General features: G+C 41.6%; 1 protein-coding gene across 2 annotated transcripts in view; it reads left to right on the plus strand.

Moving 5' to 3' along the window:
* Nucleotides 1-22,031, plus strand: part of Rapgef5 (Rap guanine nucleotide exchange factor 5) — a 240,371-nt gene that overhangs the window by 73,833 nt on the left and 144,507 nt on the right. For both annotated transcript variants that reach the window (XM_052739192.1, XM_052739193.1), the window contains one exon: nucleotides 12,316-12,364. In XM_052739192.1, the coding sequence (XP_052595152.1) occupies nucleotides 12,316-12,364 (49 nt within the window). The remainder of the gene's footprint in view (nucleotides 1-12,315; nucleotides 12,365-22,031) is intronic.

Genomic DNA, 22,031 nt, shown 5'->3' on the forward strand with positions numbered 1-22,031 from the left:
GGAACTTGTCCTGTGTAAGCTAGAAAGAACTGTCAGAAGAGCAAGGGAGAGAAACTGGAAGCCTGGGAAGAACAGTTTGTCACCGCTGTCATTGAAATGCAGGAGTCTATGTACAGAGGCCAGTGGTAGGCTTCTAGGAGGAAGGGGCAGCTTTCAGGAATAGTCTGTCAGGAAGCAGAAGCCCCATCCTACAGGTGCAGGAACTGAATTCAGGTATAATCTGTAAGGAAGCAGGACTCCCTATCCTGTAGATTCGGAAATTGGATTCTGCCCACATCTCTGAGTTTAGGAACACATTTTCCCCTTTGAGGCTTCACTATGAAGTATAGCCCTGAGGATACCTTGAGAGACTCTTAAGTAGAGGACCTGGTTGAGCCATACCTGGACTTTCGACTCACAGCAAAATGAGATTATATGTGGGTGTCATTTTCAGCCATCAAATCAGTGATTTACTATGGCAGAGATAGAAACTTATTCCACGTTCCTTGTGGAACACGTGCCTCACAATCCCCTGGTTCATAATACAGCCGTCCCCCGTGACTGCCAGAGCTTCCAGGCCACAGGTCGTTAAGGTGATGGATACCTCTGAAGTTGCAAAGTGGATTTCTATAATTCAAGTATGTTCTGCATGCATATGTGAAAGCTTCAGACTTCTGCAGAATCTCAAACTTTATTTTTGAGTTAGACTGTGGGAATATAAGCACTTGAAATACAGTTCATTACGTCTTCATATATCATTTTAGCCTTTGCTGCTATTGCACTTGGGGTGGGCCAGGTGGGCGGAATTTAACAGTGGAAGCACTAGTCATTGGTCAGGACTGCGCAGGGTAGGCCGGAAGAAGGGGCTTAAGCCCTTCAGCTCAAAGATCTTAATTATGATGTAATGATGCCACTGACAGCCAGCGGCTGAATGACACTCCACATCAGGCGCTGTTCCTGATGCTTTTCACACATTAGCTCATTTAGTCTCAAAGCAATTCCATGAAATAGATGGCGACAATGCCACTCTACTGCCTGTAGTCCTGCAACTGCTCTCAAGGCGGCATGAAATAATTGGGGGTTTTCTACTTTCGCTGTAGATTTTTGCAGCCTGATTTCTGACTCTTGTTCCTTGAGGAGGTCCTTGTTGCTAATAAATTTTGCAGTTGGGAAGGGCCTTAGTTGGTTGGGTTTTATCTTAATAAAGATAAAAAAAGATAAAGTTGAGGGGTTTTTGTTGTTGTTGTTTTAGTGTAAAATCCCAGCAAGGAGCCAGTCTTCAGCTGAGTGAGATAACTTTGTCTGATGGTGTAGTTAGTTAGTTCTGTTGTTTCTACATACCATAACCGTATCTCCAAAAAGTACAATAATCAAGAAAAGACATTTTCTGCACGAGGACTGAGATATGGTATGGAATAAAAGGCATAGCTAAACCATGATTTTGAATTTTTTTAAAAAAAGATGTTATCATTTATTTGCTTTAAATTTTCTTTCAAACATTTGTGGCTTGCTTCTGCTCTTTGGACCAAAAAAATTTCAATTTCTCTATAAGTGGCTTCCGGCAGTTATGTTTCATGTTTGTTCGGTGGATTATTTGTTTGTTACATCTCTAGTTTTTCACATGTAGAGCAGCAGATGCCGCCACCCTTCCAGATGATGTAAACACCCTCATGTGGGTGATGGGGAAGGGAGCTATTCATGAAGCAAATCTCCTGGTCCTGGAGCCTTCCTGTTGCCTTCCTGTATAAAGAGTCACCTCCCAAACCTCACTGTGACTGTCTTTACCATGGGCAGCTCTGGCCTTCTGAAAATTGACTGATGGAGCTAAAACATGCCTTTTTCCAACTTCTACCTGTTGACCCAAGTGTCACCCTGCACCTTTTATGATCGTGTGTTCCCCTTATGTCTTGTCACAAGCAGCTATCTCTTTATTTGTGTTTTTAGTTAAAACATATGTCTGGGAACTGCACCGGGAGCCAGAGCCAGACTGACGGCAGGAGAGTCCATTGCAGTAGTCTTGTGGTCTATAACAGTGCTAGAGACTCCCAGCTGAAGATGGGGTTTCACTAATGGATGCAAAGTGAGGCCATAACAGGTGTAGAATGCTATTGGAGTGCCATAGGACCTTACTTAGCTAGGAGAGATGGTTGATACATCCTTACACATGATGAGGATCCATAAGTGACAGTCTCACAAAAGTAGAAGTGTGGCAGTGTGAAAGAAAATGACCCCCAAAGGGAGTGGAACTGTTAGGAGGTGTGGCTGTATTGGAGTAGATAGGCCATTGTTGGAGGTACTGTATCACTGTGGAGGCAGGCTTTGAGATCTCATATACGCTCAAGCTTCCCTCAGTGTGATACTCAGTCCACTTCCTGTTGCCTGCAAGGTGTGAGACTCTCAGGTACTTCTCCAGTACCATGTCTGCCTGCACACTGCCTTATCCCACCATGATAATAATGGAACCTCTGAACTGTAAGCGAGCCATCCCAATTAAATGTTTTCCTTTATAAGAGTTGATGTGGTCATGATGTCTCTTCACAGCAATAGAACACTAACTAAAATAGAAGTTGGTACCAGGGACTGGGGTGTTGTTTTGATTGGCCTGACCGTGTTTTTGTTTGGAGGAATTTGGATTTTGGTACTTTGGGTTAGGAAAACAGTGGAATGCTTTCAGCACTGCTTAATGGGATATAGTAGTCCGAGCATAGAAGACAGTGGTGCTGAGAATGATTTTAACTGTGGGGATCAAAAGGTTTCAGAGGAGAAGAATGTTAGTCTGTGGCCTAGAGACAAATCCTGTGAGATTTTGGGGAAGAATGTGACTGCTTTTGGCCCTTATCTGAAAAGTCTGCCTGAGGCTAAAGTGAGGAGTTTTGGATTAATTCCATTTGCAGAGGAAATCTCAAAACAGCCTAGTAGACTCTGTCCTGTGGTTATTAGTGTTAACTTTGATGAAGATTTATAATGAAGAGGAGCAAGCTGAGCAAATAAAAATATAAAATGTACAGATTGAGAAAAGGGGCACTAGGAAGTGTAATAGAGCTAAATCCCGTTTTAAGGAGATAAATGGATTAAGAAATGGAATAAAGGGAATGGTGACCTCAGGGCAAGTTCCCACCTACCTAAGTTTCCACCTTGTAAAAAGTAATTAAAGAGCTGGGTGTGGTGGTACATGCCTTTAATCCCAGCACTCAAGAGGCAGAGGTTGGCAGATCTCTGAGTTTGAGGCCAGCTTGGTCTACAGACCAAATTCAACAATAGCCAAGCTTAGGCAATTAAGGAAAACAGAAATCTGGTAAAAATGTAATTAAACAAGAGGGCTATGTTACAGCTCCAGCAAGCAGCAGAACTTGGTAGCTTTGGCCATGTGGTTCTGGAGTTAAGGATAGAAGAAAGTTGCTATGGAATTTTCCCTCTTGACTAAGGAAAGCCGGCTAAGGGCAGGCATGTGTCGGGGGTGTCCCTGAATGGAGGCCCAGAGAGGCCATTTTGTGAAGCTATGAAGTTAAAGCCTGGATTGCCTTGGAGACCCCGAGATGTTAGAGATGCCAGAGCTGTGGGATACCTGCTGAGGAGAGCTGCTAACAGGGATGGAAACCAGTCCAGGTTAGAGAAGTGTGCTACAGTCAACAAAGCTGAAAGGACTTGGAGATCTGAAGAGCATTTTGACATTAGACATGGAGATGCAGAGTTTGGAGTTTGCCCAACTGGTTTTCAGTCTTGCTTTGGTCCAGTATTTCTTTACCATGCTCCCTTCCCCATGTTATGGAATGATAACATATATCCTGTGCCATTATATGTTAGAGTTATGTGATCTGTTCTTTTATTTTAATTTTACAGGAGATAATAGTTAAGAGAGTGCCATGAGTCTCAGAAGAGACTTTGGGCTTTGAAACAAGTTTGAGACTGTTATAGCCTATGAGGACTTTTGAAGTTGGACTGAATGCATTTTTGCATTATGATATGGCTACAAACATTGGGGGCCAGAGAGTGGAATGTGGTGGTTTGAAAGAAAATGGCCACAAATGGGAGTGGCACTATTAGGTGGTGTGGCTTTATTGGAGTAGGTATGCATTTGTTGGAGGAAGTGTGTCGCTGTGGAGGTGGGCTTTGAGGTCTCATATATGCTCAAGCTTTGATCAGTGTGATATTCAGTCCACTTCCTGTTGCCTGGAAGATGTAGTGTTGTGAGATATTTATACACAGGTGAGATGTGTCACGGTGATTAGTGTAATAAAAAGCTGAATGGCCAATAGCCAAGCAGGAGAGAATAGGCGGGACTTCCTGGAAAAAGAGGAAGTCAGGATAAATCTAGGCATGTGAGGAGACACCATCAAGTCATGGAACGAGTCAGGAACATGGAATGGAAAAGAGGTAAAAGCTACGCAGTAGAATGTAGATTAATAAAAATATGGGTTAATTTAAGTTATGAGAGCTAGTGGGACAAGCCTAAGCTAATGGCCAAGCTTTCATAATTAATAAGACTCTATGTTGTTATTTGGGGCTGGCGGGGGAAAAGAAAGTCTGACCACAATGTAGGACTCGGCTACTTCTCCAGCACCATGTCTGCCTGCATGCTACCATGTCCCATCATGATGATAAAGGACTGAACCTCTGCACTGCAAGTGAGCCACCCCAATTTAAATGTTTTCCTTTTATAAGAGTTGCTGTGATTATGGTGTCTCTTCACAGCAATAGAAACCCTAACTAAGATAGGGAGACAGAGAGGTATTCCACACTGAACAGGATGAGGAGAGTCCCAGAAGAAAGAAAGAACATAATCTATTCAGATAACTGCAGCACTGTATTTTACTAAGGGGAGTGTGGATGCTTATTTATTTACTTGTTTATTTGAGAATGAATTTTGAAAGGACTGGGGATAAAGCTATTGAAGACACTAACACAAGAATGTGATGTATGCAGTGTGAGAGTAGACTGTGCCATAGTCTCTTGGGAAAGCATTTGAAGAATTTTCTCAAGAGATAGTAACATTGATATCTTAGAATGGTTAGTCTACAGAGTAAAGAATAGTATAAGATGAAGCAAGATAATTAGCAGGACTGGTTGAGTGGGAGGAAGTGGTAACCTGGCTAATTCAGGGATGCCTTCTGCCTGCCCGACTGTGTTTGTGGTAGTGCCGTTCACTGGGGAACACATGGGACAGAGAGAAGAATGGTACAAAAGTGACGTCACCTTTGGAAATGTTTGCTTTCAGCTCCTGAAGGGTTCTAGTCCATACAGTGGCAGGGTGCGGAATGCTAGGGTTCGGAAGAGCTCTATCTGTTGCAGATAAAATTGAAAAATGTGAGTTAACGAGAAGAGGGAAGCCCAGAAACATGACAGTATGGAATCCCAACTATTAGAAAGAAAGGATGTCTAACAATGTCACATTTTACAGGGAAGACAAGGTAAATGAGGATGTTGGTGTGTAGCAGGATCTTAAATGGTTCTTATTAATAAAAACAAATCTGGAGCTGGGTATTGGGGTGAACGCTGGAAGATCAGAGAAGCAGAACAAGCCACAGCCACCTCACCTCACCAGTTCCTCAGCTGATCCTGTTTCCTCAGACTGGAAGCCTCTGAGTCCTCATCCAGAATGAATCTCAGCTGAACTGTGCTGCTCAAAGCCTGAAAGCTTAACCAGCCAAATGCTTCTAGTTTCTGGTCCTCACACCTTATATACCTTTCTGCTTTCTGCCATCACTCCCTGGGATTAAAGGCTCACTTCCTGGCATTAAAGTTGTGAGTCACCATGCCTGGCTATTTTCAGTGTGGCCTTGAACTCACAGAGATCCAGATGGATATCTGCCTCCAGAAGGCTAGGATTAAAGGTGTGTGTGCCACCATTTTCTAACCTCTATATCTAGTGGCTGTTCTGTTCTCTGACTCCAGATAAGTTTATTAGGGTGCACAATATTTTGGGGAACACAATACCACCACATTGGTGTCTACCAAGTTTGGCTCCAAGGCTCCCATGGTACTATCCATCTCTTGAACAAAGGGTACCCAAACCAAATAAATTATATGTTGGTCTTTCTGGAGTGATTGTTTTTGTTTGAACCGACATTTTACTCCTTTGTTCCTCTTGTCATATTCCTGAAAATATTATTGTCCTTTCTTAGTAATTCTAAAACTATCATGTCTTTAGACTCTGAGCCTCTGTCAAAGTTGTAAGTGCACAGCAAACTTAAGTAATAAGTCTTTAAATCCCACTAGTTTATTTTGGTACTTTCGGGCCATTTCTCTGTATATTCATGTTTGAATGGCTAGCTGTTGTCTCAGTCATAGCATAATGAAGCATATCTGTTTATATTCAAGTAAATAGTCTACATAAGAGATTCTTAAATATCCCTAATTGTGCCGCAACACATGAGTAAGCATAAGCATATTTGTTTTATCACCCCAGCATACATAAGCTCCTCTTTGATGTGATGGCTGTAACTGGTGGGGAAATAATTCTTGGTTAAATAAACTGGTGGCGTGGAAAACAACAGTGTCTAGACAGATATGCAACTTTCTTAGTTTCTAATTGTTATCTACGCTAACAGGCAACAGCAAGATTATCTGTGTGTCAGAACTATGACGATATTACCTCTTAAGAATAGAATAATGCACTTGGAAACAGGAACATTAGCCTGTGAGAAATTGAAAGAAGAAAAATGCCAGCTAGCCTCATGAGTGATCCTTCATAGGAGAAAAGTGCTACCACCATCCATGCTCAATTTTGTCGTGTGATATTTGAACACATTGTGAAACCCCAAGACTATGTTAATAAAATCAACCCTGGATTGGGGGTGGAGCTAGTAACTAGTTGACAGGAATTAGCCATAGATAGTGTGGATGAACCAGGAATATGGATAGAGAGACGCACAGGAAGGAATAGGGGGGCTTGGAATTTTGCAGTCTTTTTGGTTTGGGATGGCTGGAGAGATGTTCTCGTTTTTTGGGTCTTTAGCCAAAAAGGAAGGTCAGCTGGTTGCTTCTTGGCCTCTCTGAGCTAGCAGGTTTTCACCCCAACATCTGACCCCTGAGTCTTTATTGGCAAATAAAATGACAGAGACTTAGTTAAAAAAGTACATTTGGCGGTCACAGCAGAGCCAGTGCCTGCAGGGCCAGAAATCCCACCAGGCTGCGGCCTTAGCAATCGGTGTTGACTGCAGGGCCACAGATGCTAAAATATCAGTAGATTCAGGTTCAACTCCTAAATCAACAGAAAAACAACACAATTTATGTCTGAAAATACCTTAATTAAAGAGGTATATTTATATCTTTTCCTCAAATTCTTAAAGTCTATACTAGCTTAAGATTTTCTTTTTTTTTTTAAGGATTTGTTATCTTTATATTATGTGTTTGGGGTTTTGCCTGTATGTTAGGATAGATACCACATGTGTGTATTGTCTGTTGAGGTCAGAAGAGGGCATCAGATCCCCTAGAACTTGAGTTACAGGTGGTTGTGTGGCCACGCAGTTGCTGGGGATTGAATCCTGATCCTCTGCCACCATGATCTTAACCACTGAACCATCCTCCAGTCCTCAGCTTAAGCTTTTATAGTGGTTTAAAACTTAGGATGTTGGGGAATAAAACTCAGAGGACTATTTTTTCTTACATTTAATTTAAGAAATTGAGAAAAACATCCACACATATTTAAGCCACCTGTGTCTTATAATCATTTGTACTATGGTGTCAAAACTTAACTACTTCTAGATTTACTAAAAACCTTTACAAAATTGTTCACTGTTGATTCTACTTAAATTAGTTTGTAAGGACAGCTCTTTAGGTAGCTGGATACCTTTACCATTGCTGTCCAGTCCTCCCAGAATGACCTTCACTGACCTCTACCTAGCTTCACATGTTGCTTTTCAGAGTTGCTTCTTCCAGAAAACTGGTCCCCATGTTAACAGTTACCTTTTCCTGGGAGACTAGATCTTTTGTTTGCATTTAAGGCTTCCTGTTGCTCTCCTGTCTTAATGCGATGCACAACAGCTTTGTGAGCACTTGTGATTCCGGGCAGAAGGACTATTAAAGTACCAGGGAGAAAATAGAAACAGTGTTAGAGATAAGACTGGATCTGCCTGTTGTTCTGCCAGTGCTGTTTGGGATCGGTCCTACTAGTGATAGAGGTAGAAAGCCAACCCATTTCATCATGTTCCAGACTCTAGTCTCTGATGGGTAACCAGGAGAGAGGTAAAACTGAGGGCTATGTCTTCTCAGTCCCAGTCAGCCTCTGTTTAGATATTCACGAAAGCAACCAATACCCCACCTGCATGTGCTTGGAATATAATAGTAGTTTTGTATGTCAAATAAACTGTATTTTAAATTAAAGTTAAGCCTTATAAAAATCATCCTTTCAGTTTTCTGTATACTTGAATCTGTCAGTCTGCTGATATATTAAGTGAGTCTAACCATTTGATTACATTATAACGTTGTTATCTGTAAGACATAGCAAAGACCATGCTCCTTTACAAAGGAGTTAAATTGGGGTAGAGCAAAATAAAAGTAAAGATTGTTTGTCAGAGGAGATGAGTAAAACATTGAAATATGGAGTTGTAGAGAAAACCCATGTGTTATTGAGGAGAGCAATGGGTTACAGCCCTGGGCACAGCATTGAGTAACATGAGAAGAGACTTGAAGTTACTGAAACTAAATGGAACAATCCATTATCCTCTAAAGGGCCCTTTCAACAGCTCACCAGGCATTTGGGAGGCTCTTAGCTGAGTGGTCCTTGCTGGTCTCCTTGGGAAGTTGTGTTCTGAACATTGGCCTCTGCAGGCCTTCCTGGTGCTGGACTGTGGCATTCCTTACCTAATGCTAACAGGTCCCTTAGTATTAGCAGGATGCAGTTGCTCATTTTCCTTGAATATAAACTTGATTTGCAAAGGAGATTAAGTCCTTTCACTACATTCTTAAGATTCCTTAGCTGGGTAGGGTGGTGCACCTTTAATCCCAGCACTCAGGAGGCAGAGACAGGTGGATCTCTAAGTTACAGTCCAGCCTGGTCTACAGAGTGAGTTCCAGGACAGCCAGGGCTACACAGAAAAATACTATCTTGAAAAAACAAGAAGAAGATTCCTGCTGGCATAGCTTCTGGCAGGGGATGCCTTCTCTTTGAATGTTCCTTTTCCTCCCTCAGGTGACTTTTTTACTCCCTAAGTCTCAAGAGATGCTTTTGTACCCACCCCACTGTCTTTCAGTGAAGGAGCATCCTTTATGCTGGATAATGTCAGCAAGACATATAGGTCCCTGCCTCAGTGGAGCATCTAGCTGAGAAGACACGCAGCAGCCACATTATTCAAAATAATTAATGAGATAACTGCCAGGTGTTTCGGAACAGACAGGACCCGGGAAGGTGCCGGTGGGACCAGACCTATTTGTGTCTCGCTTGAGCAGCATTTTCCCTTTCGTGCTTTGTGGGAAGAAAAGGGGGTTCAGTCAAAACTCTTTTCCTCCTGACTCAGGACTGAGGAAGTCCTTCCAACCCTGCCATGTGTAGGGCACATGTCCTCTCTCTGCAGAAATTCGGAGAATGTAGTGAGTACAGTAACCTTCATGTGGACAAAGGAGCTAAGGTACTACCAAATTAGCCGGCAGTTCTTTCTCACTGCTCATCTCTCTTCTTCCTGACACTTGTCGTTCAAGTCTTAGATGGTCTTTTAATAAAAAACCCAAAGCCAGATATTGGGGTAAAAGCTGAAAGATTAGAGAAGCAGAGCAAGCCACAGCCACCACCTAATACCTCACCAACTCCACGAATCCTCTGACTGAAATCCTCTGAGTCTTCACCCAAGAGGATCTCATCTGAACTGTCTTAGTTCCTGTTTCCTCACGCCTTATATACCTTTCTCCACCCTGCTGTCCCTTCCTGGGATTAAAGGCCTGTGTGCCAGCACTGGGATTAAAGGTGTGGGCCACCACTGTCTGGCTCTGTTTCCAGTGAGGTCTTGAACTCACAGAGTCCATCTCTGCCTCCCAAGTGATAGGATTAAGGGTGTGTGCCACCACTGTCTGGCCTCTGTGTAATCTGGTGGCTGGCTCTGTCCTCTGATCCTCTGGCAAGCTTTACTGGGGTACACAATATATCACCACAGCCCCTTCTACTGTTTCTCTGCTTACCCCACTGGTTTCCTTCCCACCACATCCTTGGAGATTGTGTAGTGTTATATGGTTAGAGTACACTGCTTTCTTTTTTCCTGAGCTGTTTTATTTTGAGCATGTTTCTGAGTTAGAGAATGAAGGCTGGAGACCCTGTGGAAGACATTTAGGTGTAGAAAGCTAGAGCTGAGGTGGGAAAAGCTGACGTTGATTCTGTGGGAGCAAGTTTGGTGATCCAATTTCTGCGCCATTTCCCATCTCTGCTGCTTTTCTATCTCTGACTCACAGTGAGGCCTTCCCTAGGAGGTCATAGCTCAGGCAGCCATTGACAGGATGCCAGGGGGTGTTCATAATCTACATCTTGGTTCCATTTGCAAACATTTGTGGCATTGTGAAGGAGGAAAATCCTAAAGCAGATGGCAATGCTACAATAATGAACCTGTACACAACGCAAAATACAAAGCGTTCATCGATTGGTACTTTACTTTGTTGCTTTTTTATTTGTTGGAGCAAGCACAATGTATTTATACAAGTTTTCCTGTGGTCATTCATCAGTTCTTACTTCCTCGGTGTTCTCCCCCACCTCATTCCACCTACCTATTCATGAACATTTTCAGACTCCAAACTCCCAAGGTTGGAGAGAAAGAGACCAATTGTCTACTCATTATTGTGTAGTTGTCAGGAGAGTCTCAGGCATTGAAGAATCAGCTAAATCAGAGTATGCACTTTCAAATGACATTTGTGCCAACCCGTAGGGAAAGTGTGTCAGTAAAAACAGCTGAGCAAGCTTCCTTCCTCAGGAAGCCTATGCTTGGGCCACTGGGAAGTAGTCCTGGGTGGAGTCTCAGGGTCTAACACATTAGCACTCTTGCCTTCCAGTAAATGAATATAAATTAAATTAATTTGAATGGCAAATCTGCAATTTAACCTTGAACTCCCATGTTTCCCCTTTAAAGTATCATTACCATAATATATTCAGGTATACACACACACACACACACACACACACACACACACACACACTCTTAAGAGGTTGTTCCTTGATGAGAAAAGAACTCATTCACTATATATATATTTTTTAAATTGCTACCAAGCATGGATTTCTTCAAGACTGTGTTTATATTATCTTGATAATAAGTATACTTAGATTTACTGTTTTTTATGTTTCTCTTTAACAACTTTTAACATAATTTTTTCTCTATTCTTTAGGAACATCATGCACCCCAGTCCCACTCATTTCCCAGTCCCTCCATATCTGCACTTTGTAGTGTCCCCCAACCAAGAAAAACTTAAAAAGAACTAATAAAAATGAAACACAAAAAATACAAGTAAGAATATTAATTAAAAAACAAAAACCTCAAAAGCACACAAAAACAACAACAACAAAGCAAGCAAACAAACAAAAAGCACTTTTCCCTTCCATCTTTCCCACCTCTCCATCACTCTTCGTTTGTCTCAGTGGCACTGGGAGCTGCTGTGTATCATGCAGTGCACCCATTTGTCCAAACAGCTTTACTTGCAAATGTTCATTGTGTACTGTTTTAGAGGATGGATTTGCACATTTACACTGGGTAGGTCATCAGCATAATGTGCTGAAAGTTTGGAAGATAAATATGGTTAAGGACTCTGGATTTTAACCGTGTTGTCTATTCTCACTCTGCCTGCCCTATGACCCGGTGCCACTTGCTTTTACCTTGCATATCATCCAAAATGGCTCCTGTCACTTGCTCAGCCTTCAGCAAGAGTTCATTGTTTCAGAGCAGAGGTCTATTAATGCAGGACCACCCATTTAGAATTCTAGTGCTTCTAGAATTCCTAATGTAAACCAGCATCCTCAGGAATACGTAATATTTAACTATGCTGTCAGAATATCATTACTAACAGTTCACATCTGTGCTGTTTCTGAGTGCTCTCTACAGTTATTTTTAACGTACCCATAATGACATATGTACTTCACAGTGTGCACCTTTTGACAAATAGCCTTTTAAAAAAATTTAAATAAAAAGTTAAATAAAAATCACTCTCTTTAAAAAAGTAAGTCGGTATGATTTCTTCCAGATTTTTGGTCTGAAATGCTGCCACAGTTTTTCTCACATTCTAAAGAAAGGAAAGAAGGCAGTGATGGTGGCGAGCTTAAGTCTCCTGCAGCCGCCGCGAATGTGGGCCTCTTAGCTACAAGTAAAGTGCTGCCTTGGTGGCTCCATTTTTCTTACTCTAACACGATTTCTTTCCCTGATGTTTTCTTAGGTGCAGAGAGAGCTAGCGGCTGTTATTGCATTGAAAGCAAGAAAGTCTGGTGAGTGATCGCTCATGGGCTGGAGGGAGACTGTAACCCTTCGGGGGTGCTTCACACTCCACCTGGCAGTGTGCACTGAGGGCGTTTCAGGCTGCTCGCTATGAAACGTAGAAAAACCCCGCCATGTCTCGAAGCATTTATAGCCCAGTCTAAATAGCGCAGGTGTTATGGAAAGCACTTCAAGGTAACATTTTATTCCTCTCCCCTAACTTACTTCCAATTTTGGGGGAAAACTAAAAATATTTATAGTCCACTGAAACCAGGAAAGAGGTCACAGTCCATTGTGAAACAATTAAATTACTTTACATTATGTAATATAATAACAGAGAACAACAAATACTATCATGCTATAATGCTTTTGAAAAAGCTCTGACTATATAGCCCTGGGTTCCCTGGAACTCCCTCTGTAGACCAGGCTGGTCTCAAACTCACAGAGATCTGCCCGCTTCTTGGTGTACTAAAAACAACATTTTTTTTTAAATCTCAAAATAACTTGTGTAAAAATAATTTACTCAACGGTATTTCATAGCAAACATTTCCCCAGGACTGATTATATAGATGTGTCCTCATATTTGTAAGCTATGATCTATAGAGATAATATGCAAAAGGCAAAAGGAGGCTGCCAAATATATGTTGGCGAACAAAAAAACATTTTCTGCTAAAATCTAGCATGAAATGGAGGCTCAGTGAAGTGGGGAAATGCTTGCTTAGTGTCTTAGGGTTTCTGTTGCTGTGAAGAGGCACCATGACCACGGCAACGGTTCTAAGGAAAACATTTAACTGTGCTGGTGGCTTACAGTTTCAGAGGGTTAGTCCATTATCATCATGGCAGGAGCATGGCAGCTGGGAGTATGGCGGCATGCAGGCAGACATGGTGCTGGAGAATTCTACATCTTGATCCAAAGGCAACAGGAAGTGAACTGTCTCACTAGGTGTGGCTTGAGCAGATATGAGACCTTAGAGCCTGCCTCCACAGTGACACACTTCCTCTAACAAGGCCACACCTACTCCAACACCTCCCAATTGTGCCACTCCTTTTAGGGGCCATTTTCTTTCAAACCCACCACATATAGAGAAGGGAGATGTTGGAGGCGGCATCTCATGCTGTCCCTCATGTTCAGAGCCTGGAGGTCAGTTCTAAATGCACTGGAACTCAGCAAAGGTGTGACTTGGATATGGTGCACTAGAAGATGATTTTTCAACCAGAAAGATGGGCAAACTTGAGGGCATAAACTTGAGGAATAACCAGAGATGAAGTGTGTTAGCATTAACCAAACCTTTATGTATTTCTTCTTCTAGACACTCTTAAGCTTTGCTTACTTCTTATTTACTTTTTGAATCAAACACGTTTTTTTTTTTTTTTTTTTTGGTTTTTCGAGACAGGGTTTCTCTGTGTAGCTTTGCGCCTTTCCTGGAACTCACTTGGTAGTCCAGGCTGGCCTCGAACTCACAGAGATCCACCTGGCTCTGCCTCCCGAGTGCTGGGATTAAAGGCGTGCGCCACCACCGCCCGGCTTGAATCAAACACGTTTTAGTGCGTGTGCATTTATTATGTTCGTGTAACTTTGGTGGCTTTTTGTTTTAAAGACACAGAGATCAGGTATTAGAGAGAAAGCTGCAGAGAGCATCATGGGGTGTGTGTGAGCTGAACTCTGGGGAGCAGCATTAGACAGTGGATATTTGCAGAGGAGGAAGCCAAACTAGAGAAAGGACACAGTTTAATGATTGTAAGAGAGGTCAGAAGTCAAGTGACTGCTTTGATCTTGACCCCGTTGGTAGTAAAGAAGCCAAACTTGAAGTCTGTGTGAGTTGTGGTCGGTGTTACATCTTTGAGTGTGGAATTTGATCTTTTAAAGTTTCAATGTAAGTTTGAGAAGGTAAACATAGAGTGACCATTGCCAGAGAAAGAGCAGGAAAGTACAGAGGAGGCTGAGCATGTGGGCTGACGTGTGCCAGCTGTGTTCTAGGGACAGCAAGGATGCAGACAGGACTGGAGTGAGTGAGCAAGGTAGAGAGAGGTGGATGTATGGAACATGAAGCAGAAGCTGTGTATGCACATAAGGAAGGCTTGTCTGAAGTTAGGTGTGTTGCACCTCACCATCTCAGGAGGCTAGGCTGCCTTCCTTCCTAGATCTGTGGAGGTTGGAATCCGAACACAACTTTGCAGCTTTTTAGGTCCAAAAGTGATCCCTCACACACATAAGAATGGGGACCTAAGCTCACAGCTTTTCTGGAAAGTGTTTTGTTGTTGTTGTTTTTGTTTGTCCAAACACAATCTTACTATATAGCCCTGGCTGTCCTGGAACTCTCTATGTAGACCAGGCTGGCTTCAGACTCACAGAGATCTACTTGCCTCTGCCTCTCAAATGTGGGATTAAAGCCATAAAAGTTGGAGAGCAGTTTTTCAGAGTGTTCTATCATCCCCAATCCCTTGTCCCTGTCACTCGAGGTTGGAGGTCTAGCCACAGGATGTCAGCAGGGATTAAGGGAGAGGGGTGTGCATTGATTGCTTTCTCTCTCTCCTGTTTGTAAAGAGTCTCATGTAGCCTAAGCTGGCCTTGAAATCACAATGTTGCTAAGGATGACCAAACCCAGGGCTTCATGTATGCTAGGTAAGCTCTCTATCAATTGAACTATATCTGCAACCCTTATATCACTTCCTTTAATGGTAAGGAAGTAGAGACAGTCTGCTGGGGAGATGGTTTAGTTGGTAAAGTGCCTACCTTGCAAACATAGACCCGAATTGAGATCCCCAACAACCACTTAAAAAGCTGGACATGGTAGTTTGTGCCTATAATCCCAACATGGGGAGGCAGAGACACACAGATCCCTGGAACTCATTGGGCGGTCCTCCTAGCAGAGTCATGGAGCTCCAGGTTCAGCAAGAGACTCTCTCAATAAATGAAGTGGGGAGCAATTGAAGAAAACACTAGACATTGATCTCTAGCCTATACATGTACACCCATATGTGCACACTCCCGTGCAAACATGTTCATGTCACACACACACACACACACACACACACACACACACACACACACACGTGCGAAGAAAAAGAAAAGGTAGAGATAGTTCTTAAATTCTTATCATGGGTTTATGAAGTAAAATATTCAGTGAAATGTGTACAATGGTGTATATTACTTTTCTTTTTCATAATAAAAATAGACTTATTTTTCTTACTATTAGAGAATGCTCATTGAAAGAAATTTTATTATACATTCGTGCTTGAAGAAGAAATTGAAAAATCTCATATCCTCTCACCAATATCCATATTAATCTTTTTGTTGTATATATTTCTATGTATTCTCCCACTAACAGGTAAATATTACTACATATAAATATATAGATTTTGAGGTAATTATATATTTATACATATTTGTAATAAACAATGGGTATATCCCAAGCACTTTTAAAAATATTTTTATTTATTCTACATGTGTATGTTTTGATCACATCCAGCCCGCACTTGCAGCTCATCCCAGATCCCCCCCACCTCATCCCCCTTCTCACTTTTTTTCTTTATAACCGCTCAGTCCATTTGGTGCAGCTGCTGTGTGCGTGGGTCTGTGGAGTGTGGGCAGCCTGTCTGGGGCTGCATCCCTGAAAGAAACGCATGTCCCTTCCCCCAGCACCAAGTATTCTTTACGGTGAAGAACCATAGTGAGGAAGACACTGACACACAACATCTCCATCTTCACAAGGCTCCCTCATGATCCTCATTGATAACTTCCTGAGTTTTCATCTGTAACCCCTGGGGATCAGCAACTGGTCTACGTTTCTATTTATCATGTCAAAAATACTGTAGGAATGGAATCAGAATATGTAATCTTTTGGAATTGATTTTTCACTGGTATGGTTTTCTGGAAATTTATGCTGGTTGGAGACCAGTGGTTAATTCTCTTCTGTTGCTGACTAGTATCCCATAGTCATGGTGTACCACAATATTTTAAGAATTCAAGCATTCAGTGATTCAGCTTCATTTCCGGGTGGGGGCTATTATGGAGCTGCTAAAAGCACTCATGAACAGTGCAAACTTTTATGCAAAAATAACATTTTATTTTTCTGGAATAAATGTCTAAAAATATGACTTCTAAGTTTATGGTGGTTTCATACTAGGTTTTGTAGATTTGAGAAGTTGGTAAAATATTTCCAGAATGGCTAGGATATTTTCGTTCTCACCAGCAATGTGATCCAGGTTCTTGGTTTGCTTGTTAGTGTTTAATATCACCTCTATATATTTAGCTTTGTTTTCGAGATTGTGATAGGTATACAGTGATATCTTAAGTCGTTTTAGTTTTTCTCTCCTCAGTGATCACAATAGTGAACTTACTTTCTTGTGCTTATTTCCCAACAAGTGTCACAGTGAAATGCGCCATCACGCCATGAACTGCTGTTCCATTTCCATGTTTCTTGAAATAGTCTGGATATTTGTCCTTTATTAATACCTGGTGACAAATATTTTCTTGAAGTCTTTTTCATCCTTTCAGAGAGAAAAGTGTTTAATTTATGTAAAGTTCACCTTATTAAGCTGGGTGTGGTGTAGATGTCTATAATCCAAGCACTTAGTAGGTTGAGGCTGGAGAATTGCTAGCCTGGGCTGCATAGTGAAACCTTGTCTCAAGAACCTCCCTCAGAGGGAGAGTGTCAGTGTGCTTTAAGGATGTGACCCTCTGATGGCCTGTCAGGGCTCCAGTGCATGGCCCTGCCATGCTGGCAGCTGTAAGTAGACTCCGTGGACTTAAAAAGAATTCAGGAAGCTGATGGAAAAGTGATGATGGGGGACTGTGGGAGGAGCTGGGGGAGGGTGGGTTTGATCAAAACACATTTGCATTATAAAATTATTAAATGTTAAATAAAACTCCCACCCCACTAAAAAAAGGGGGAGTAGAGGGAGGGGAAGAAGAGAGGGAAAGAAAAAATACAAGGAGAAAGAATGGAGTGTACTGTTTTTTTCTGTGTCATTTTTGGGTAAGTCTATGAACACTTTGCTTAGGACTCAATCCTAAAGATTTTTTGTGTGTCTGCTCTTCCCTAAAGGTTTTATAACTTTATGTTTTGCATTTAAGTCTTTGATCTATTCTGGGTTGGTTTAATGTATGAGACTTTTGCTACAGTTTTTTGTTTTGTTTTATTTTGTTCCTCTGAAACTTCTAACAGTTGTTGAAAAGATAACTCTACTTTATTGGGCAACTTTTTTATCTTTGTAAGAAATAATCCCTTGGTGCACTTTTGTATGTATGTGTTTCTAGTTTTTGTACTCCACTAGACAAATGTCCATAGCTATATATAAATCATTTTTCATGGGACACTTATGTCAATAATATAAACTCAAGCAATCATTTTGATTAACTGAACATACTGTGCAGCTTGTTTAAGCCATTCAGTGTTGTTTTTGTTTTTGAGACCGAGTCTTATGTGTCCTAAGCTGGCAGCAAACTCACTCGTGTGCCAAGGATAACCTTAAACTTGGTATCCTCTGCTTCTACCTTCTGAGTACCGGAATTTCAGGTGTGCAGCACTGTGCATAGTTTTAGAGCATTGTGTGTGCTAGGAAAGCTTTGTACTAAATGAGCTATGTCCCCAAACCTGCATTTGAGTGATCCTCCCCCAGTATAAATAATAATAGAAAGATGAAAGCATATATTCTTTTTTGTTGTTGTTGTTTACTTACTTTTTTTGGTTTTTACATCCTGGCCTCAGTTTCCCCTTCTTCCAGTCCCTTCCTCCCACTCCCCAAGAAGCATATATTTTTGAATAGAATTTTTTTTTTGCCATTGTCTTTGTCCAATTATTTTCTTAAATAAGTGACTAAAATTAGACTAGCCAGGTCAGTAGTTTTGGGCAGTTTTACAGTTTTGTCTTTCTTGTGCATGGCAGAAAGCCACTGAAATTGGTTTCTGTATGTGGTGTGAGGTGGAAGTTTAGTTTTATACACACACACACACACACACACACACACTCGGATTTAAGTATTGAAGCTTTATAATAAGGCTTCTGGATGACAGGGCAGTGAGTACTTACTTTGCTTATTCTTAGCATGGTTTTAATTTGCCAAGTTTCATTAAGACCTCTGCAGGCATTCTAACATGTGAGAATTTGGACTGGAGACCCAGCTCATTGTGAGAGCACTTGCCTTACATGCACAATGCTTTGGGTTTGATTCAAGGCACTATTTAAAAAAAGAGAGAAAAGAAAAAAGAAAAAAGCCCTGTGTGCTACACCTGCTCATCTCTTCCTCTGGCCTCATGACCACTGCACCCTCCCTCCCCACTTCAACTGTCTGCTGCAGAGTTTTGCCTTTCCTGGTGGTTGGAATTACATAGTATGTGGCTATTTTTAACTGGCTTCCTCTGCCTAATAGCATACATTTCAGATTTTTTTTTTAATGCTGAGCAATGCTCTGTTATCTGGATTAGCATAGTTTATCCATTTGCCAACTAAAAAGTATCTTAGTTACATTCAGAGTTTAGAAGTTGTAAATGATGCTGCTTGGACATCGCTGCCGGTTTTGTGTTTAAGTTTTCACTCATTTTAGCTGAACACTAAAAGGTGTGTTTGCTGGGTCCTGTATCAGATAAGGTTTAGTACCATGTGGTCTTCTAATGTGCCTGCATCCACAATGACAGTTCCCTCCCTTTGCCTCGTTCAGCTAGCTCGATGGCGTTTTAGATCTGGACCCTTCCTGTGTTGTGTTCTCCCTCCTTTCCCTTGCTCTTCCTCCCCCTGCCTTCCTCTCCAGTTCTCCGCCAATGGCGAGCATCTGTTGCCACCTGTGCGACTTCTTCTGCGTGACGCCCAGTCGGCTCTTTGGCCCGTTTTTTAATTGGCTTGTTCCTTTCCTCTCTGCTGAACTTGAGTTCTTTGTCTGATTTAGTAAGACAAGTATGTCATTTGCAAATATTTTCTCCCAGTCTGGGGCTTGATTTTTCAATTGCTCAATGGTGCTTTGTATTTTAATGAAGTCCACCTTGCCAGTTATTTCTCTCATGGGTCATCCTTCAATGCTGTATCTAAAAGTTACTGTCAAGCCAAAGTCCTTAGATCTTCTCCGTGTTGCCAGCTGGCGGTTTTATAATTTTGTGTTTTCTCTTTAGAGTTGTGGTCCATTTTGAGTTATTTTTTGTGATGGGCATAAATAAGGTCAAGATTCACTTTTCAGGTGACTATCCCGGTGTCTTAGCATTGCTTGTTAAGAAGACAGTCTTTCCTTCATGAACGTCTACTCCTTTGTCCAAGATTCCTGCTCATATTTATGTGGGTCTGTTTTGGGTTTCATTCAGTACCATACTGTCTTGATTGCTGTAGCTCCATAGTAAATCTTGAGATCAGAAAGATCAGCCCTCCAACTTCGTTCTTTTTCTTCAATATTGTGTGGCCTCTTCTTGGTCCATCCACTCTCCATGTGAAATTTAAAATCAGTTGACCAGCTTTCATATTTTCTATTTCTTCTGGTTGACATGTTTTTTATGTGAGAATTCTATGTTTTCCCCAAGTGTTAAACTGAAATTAATTCCAAGTTTCTTTTTAAAAAAACATAGGATCTGTCAATGATGACAGTTTCGTCCCTACTGTTCCAATCAGTGTAACTCTTTATGCCATTAGTCATGGCTCAGTAATACGAAAGTGAATAATATCCCCAAGACTTGAGCAGTGCTACTTCTATTATGTTCCTGGCTTTAATTAAATATGATGCTTTCTGATTAGGAAAGCTAATATGAATGAAGAAGATTGTTTTGGAGAAAAAATGAAGGTAATTCTGTTATAGTTCTCCCAACCACAACAAGTTTGGGAAGCATACAATGTTGTTACAGTCAAGAATCCTGTTGTCTCACTTGACACTTAAAAGTGGCTGAAAAATAGCAAGGATAGGGCACAGAAAGCTGGAATTTCAGTTGTGCTTATTCTTTTTTTTTTTTTTTTTTTTTTTGAGACAGGGTTTCTCTGTGTAACTTTGGCGCCTGTCCTGGATCTCGCTCTGTAGACCAGGTTGGCCTCGAATTCACAGAGATCTGCCTGGCTCTCTCCCTCCTGAGTGCTGGGATTAAAGGCGTGTGCCACCACCGCCCGGCCGGTGTTCATTCTTTACCTACTTCTAACCAGGCATCCTGCTGTATGCAGAGACACGGTAAGGCATGAGGAGAGTGAGCAAGAGCAAGGACACGTTGTCCCTTTCTGTTTTTAAACCATTGTCTATATTTCATAAATAGCGTATTACTGACTCAATGCCCATCTGATGAAGGCAGCGTTATTACTGTGGAGCTAAGAGGTGATGTTAGAGTTGCAGCTGCAGCTCGGTGCCTTCTATGTGTGAGCTTCTTATTCTTTTGTTGTTTGTTTTTTAAGTTACATTGAATTTTTATTGTAAAAAGAAAAAGAAGGGAAGCTGCCATTTATCTAATGCAGAAACAGTATGAAAATGAAAGTTGGCGCATCGGGGCTGGACAGCAGTAACTGACTACCCTCGCAGCTCGTGTCTGGCAGTAAAACTACTCATTAGGACTCAGATGGCCATGCTAGATTTATGTCCAACTGCAAAAGATTTTTAAAATGAGCATTAGTAGAAAAAGCGGTTTTAGTTGCATCTCACCATACAAACAGAAATAAAAGTAACTGCCAATCAATATAGGTTCCATAAATGATTCAAGGCTGTAGTTAGTAAAAAATCTGTTTTGTTATAATTTTCTAAGAAGCTATTAGGATCTGCTTTTAAGCGGGTTTCTTCTCTAACTGCTTACTGTGGTGATGTTAAGATACTGTAATCTTAGTGAGATTTACAAAATCAGCAGATTTGCTTGCATTTCTTTCTCCTCGTTGGATCACTTGTTCTGGTACTAACCTTAGTTGGTTAGTGTCTTTCTAGGGACTCTGTGGCTGGGGCCGGTTTGTTCTCATCCTTAGAAGTCTGTGTTTGCTTGACTTCTATTTATGAAGAAGCAGAAAGGTTACATTGGTAAACCTCTTTGGCAGAGTTTACCTGTCACTCTGCCTGCTTAGCCCATAGGCAAGTTATGCAGTCAGCACTGTGTACCCACTGCAGACAGGCTGGGCAGTCAGAGCACTGTGTACCCACTGCAGACAGGCTGGGCAGTCAGCACTGTGTACCCACTGCAGACAGGCTGGGCAGTCAGCACTGTGTACCCACTGCAGACAGGCTGGGCAGTCAGAGCACTGTGTACCCACTGCAGACAGGCTGGGCAGTCAGCACTGTGTACCCACAGCAGACTGACTGCTTTTACTGTCTGGATCTCAGGACTCAGAGTCAGGGCCAGGCCTGAAGGAAGTCCCATAGCTAGATCGTCTACAGGCAGCCTTGAGTTTCCCAACCTGGGCTTTGGCCCATCAGCTAAACTTCTACTCTTGGCTAGAAAGTTTCAGTATTATGAGGATAAAGCTTCAATTTGTGAAAAGATTCTAGTTAATCATTTTTATTCCTGGGACTAGAAAAGAATAAAGTGGAAACTCATAAGCTGTACAAGTCATGGACAGTTCAGCGAGGATGCAGGCATGCAGGTTTTATTATTTCTTTGAATCATAATATAAAATTCTATAAAATGTCTTTTTTTTTTTTTAGTTTTACTTTCCAGACAGCATTATTGTTAAATGGGCCAGAAACAGGAGAAGGAAGCCAATATTTTGTTTTGTTTTGTTTTGTTTTTTTGAGACAGGG

The sequence above is a fragment of the Peromyscus californicus genome, unplaced genomic scaffold (assembly GCF_007827085.1).
Source record: "Peromyscus californicus insignis strain IS unplaced genomic scaffold, ASM782708v3 Scaffold_15__1_contigs__length_86483966, whole genome shotgun sequence".
Taxonomy (NCBI): Eukaryota; Metazoa; Chordata; class Mammalia; order Rodentia; family Cricetidae; genus Peromyscus; species Peromyscus californicus.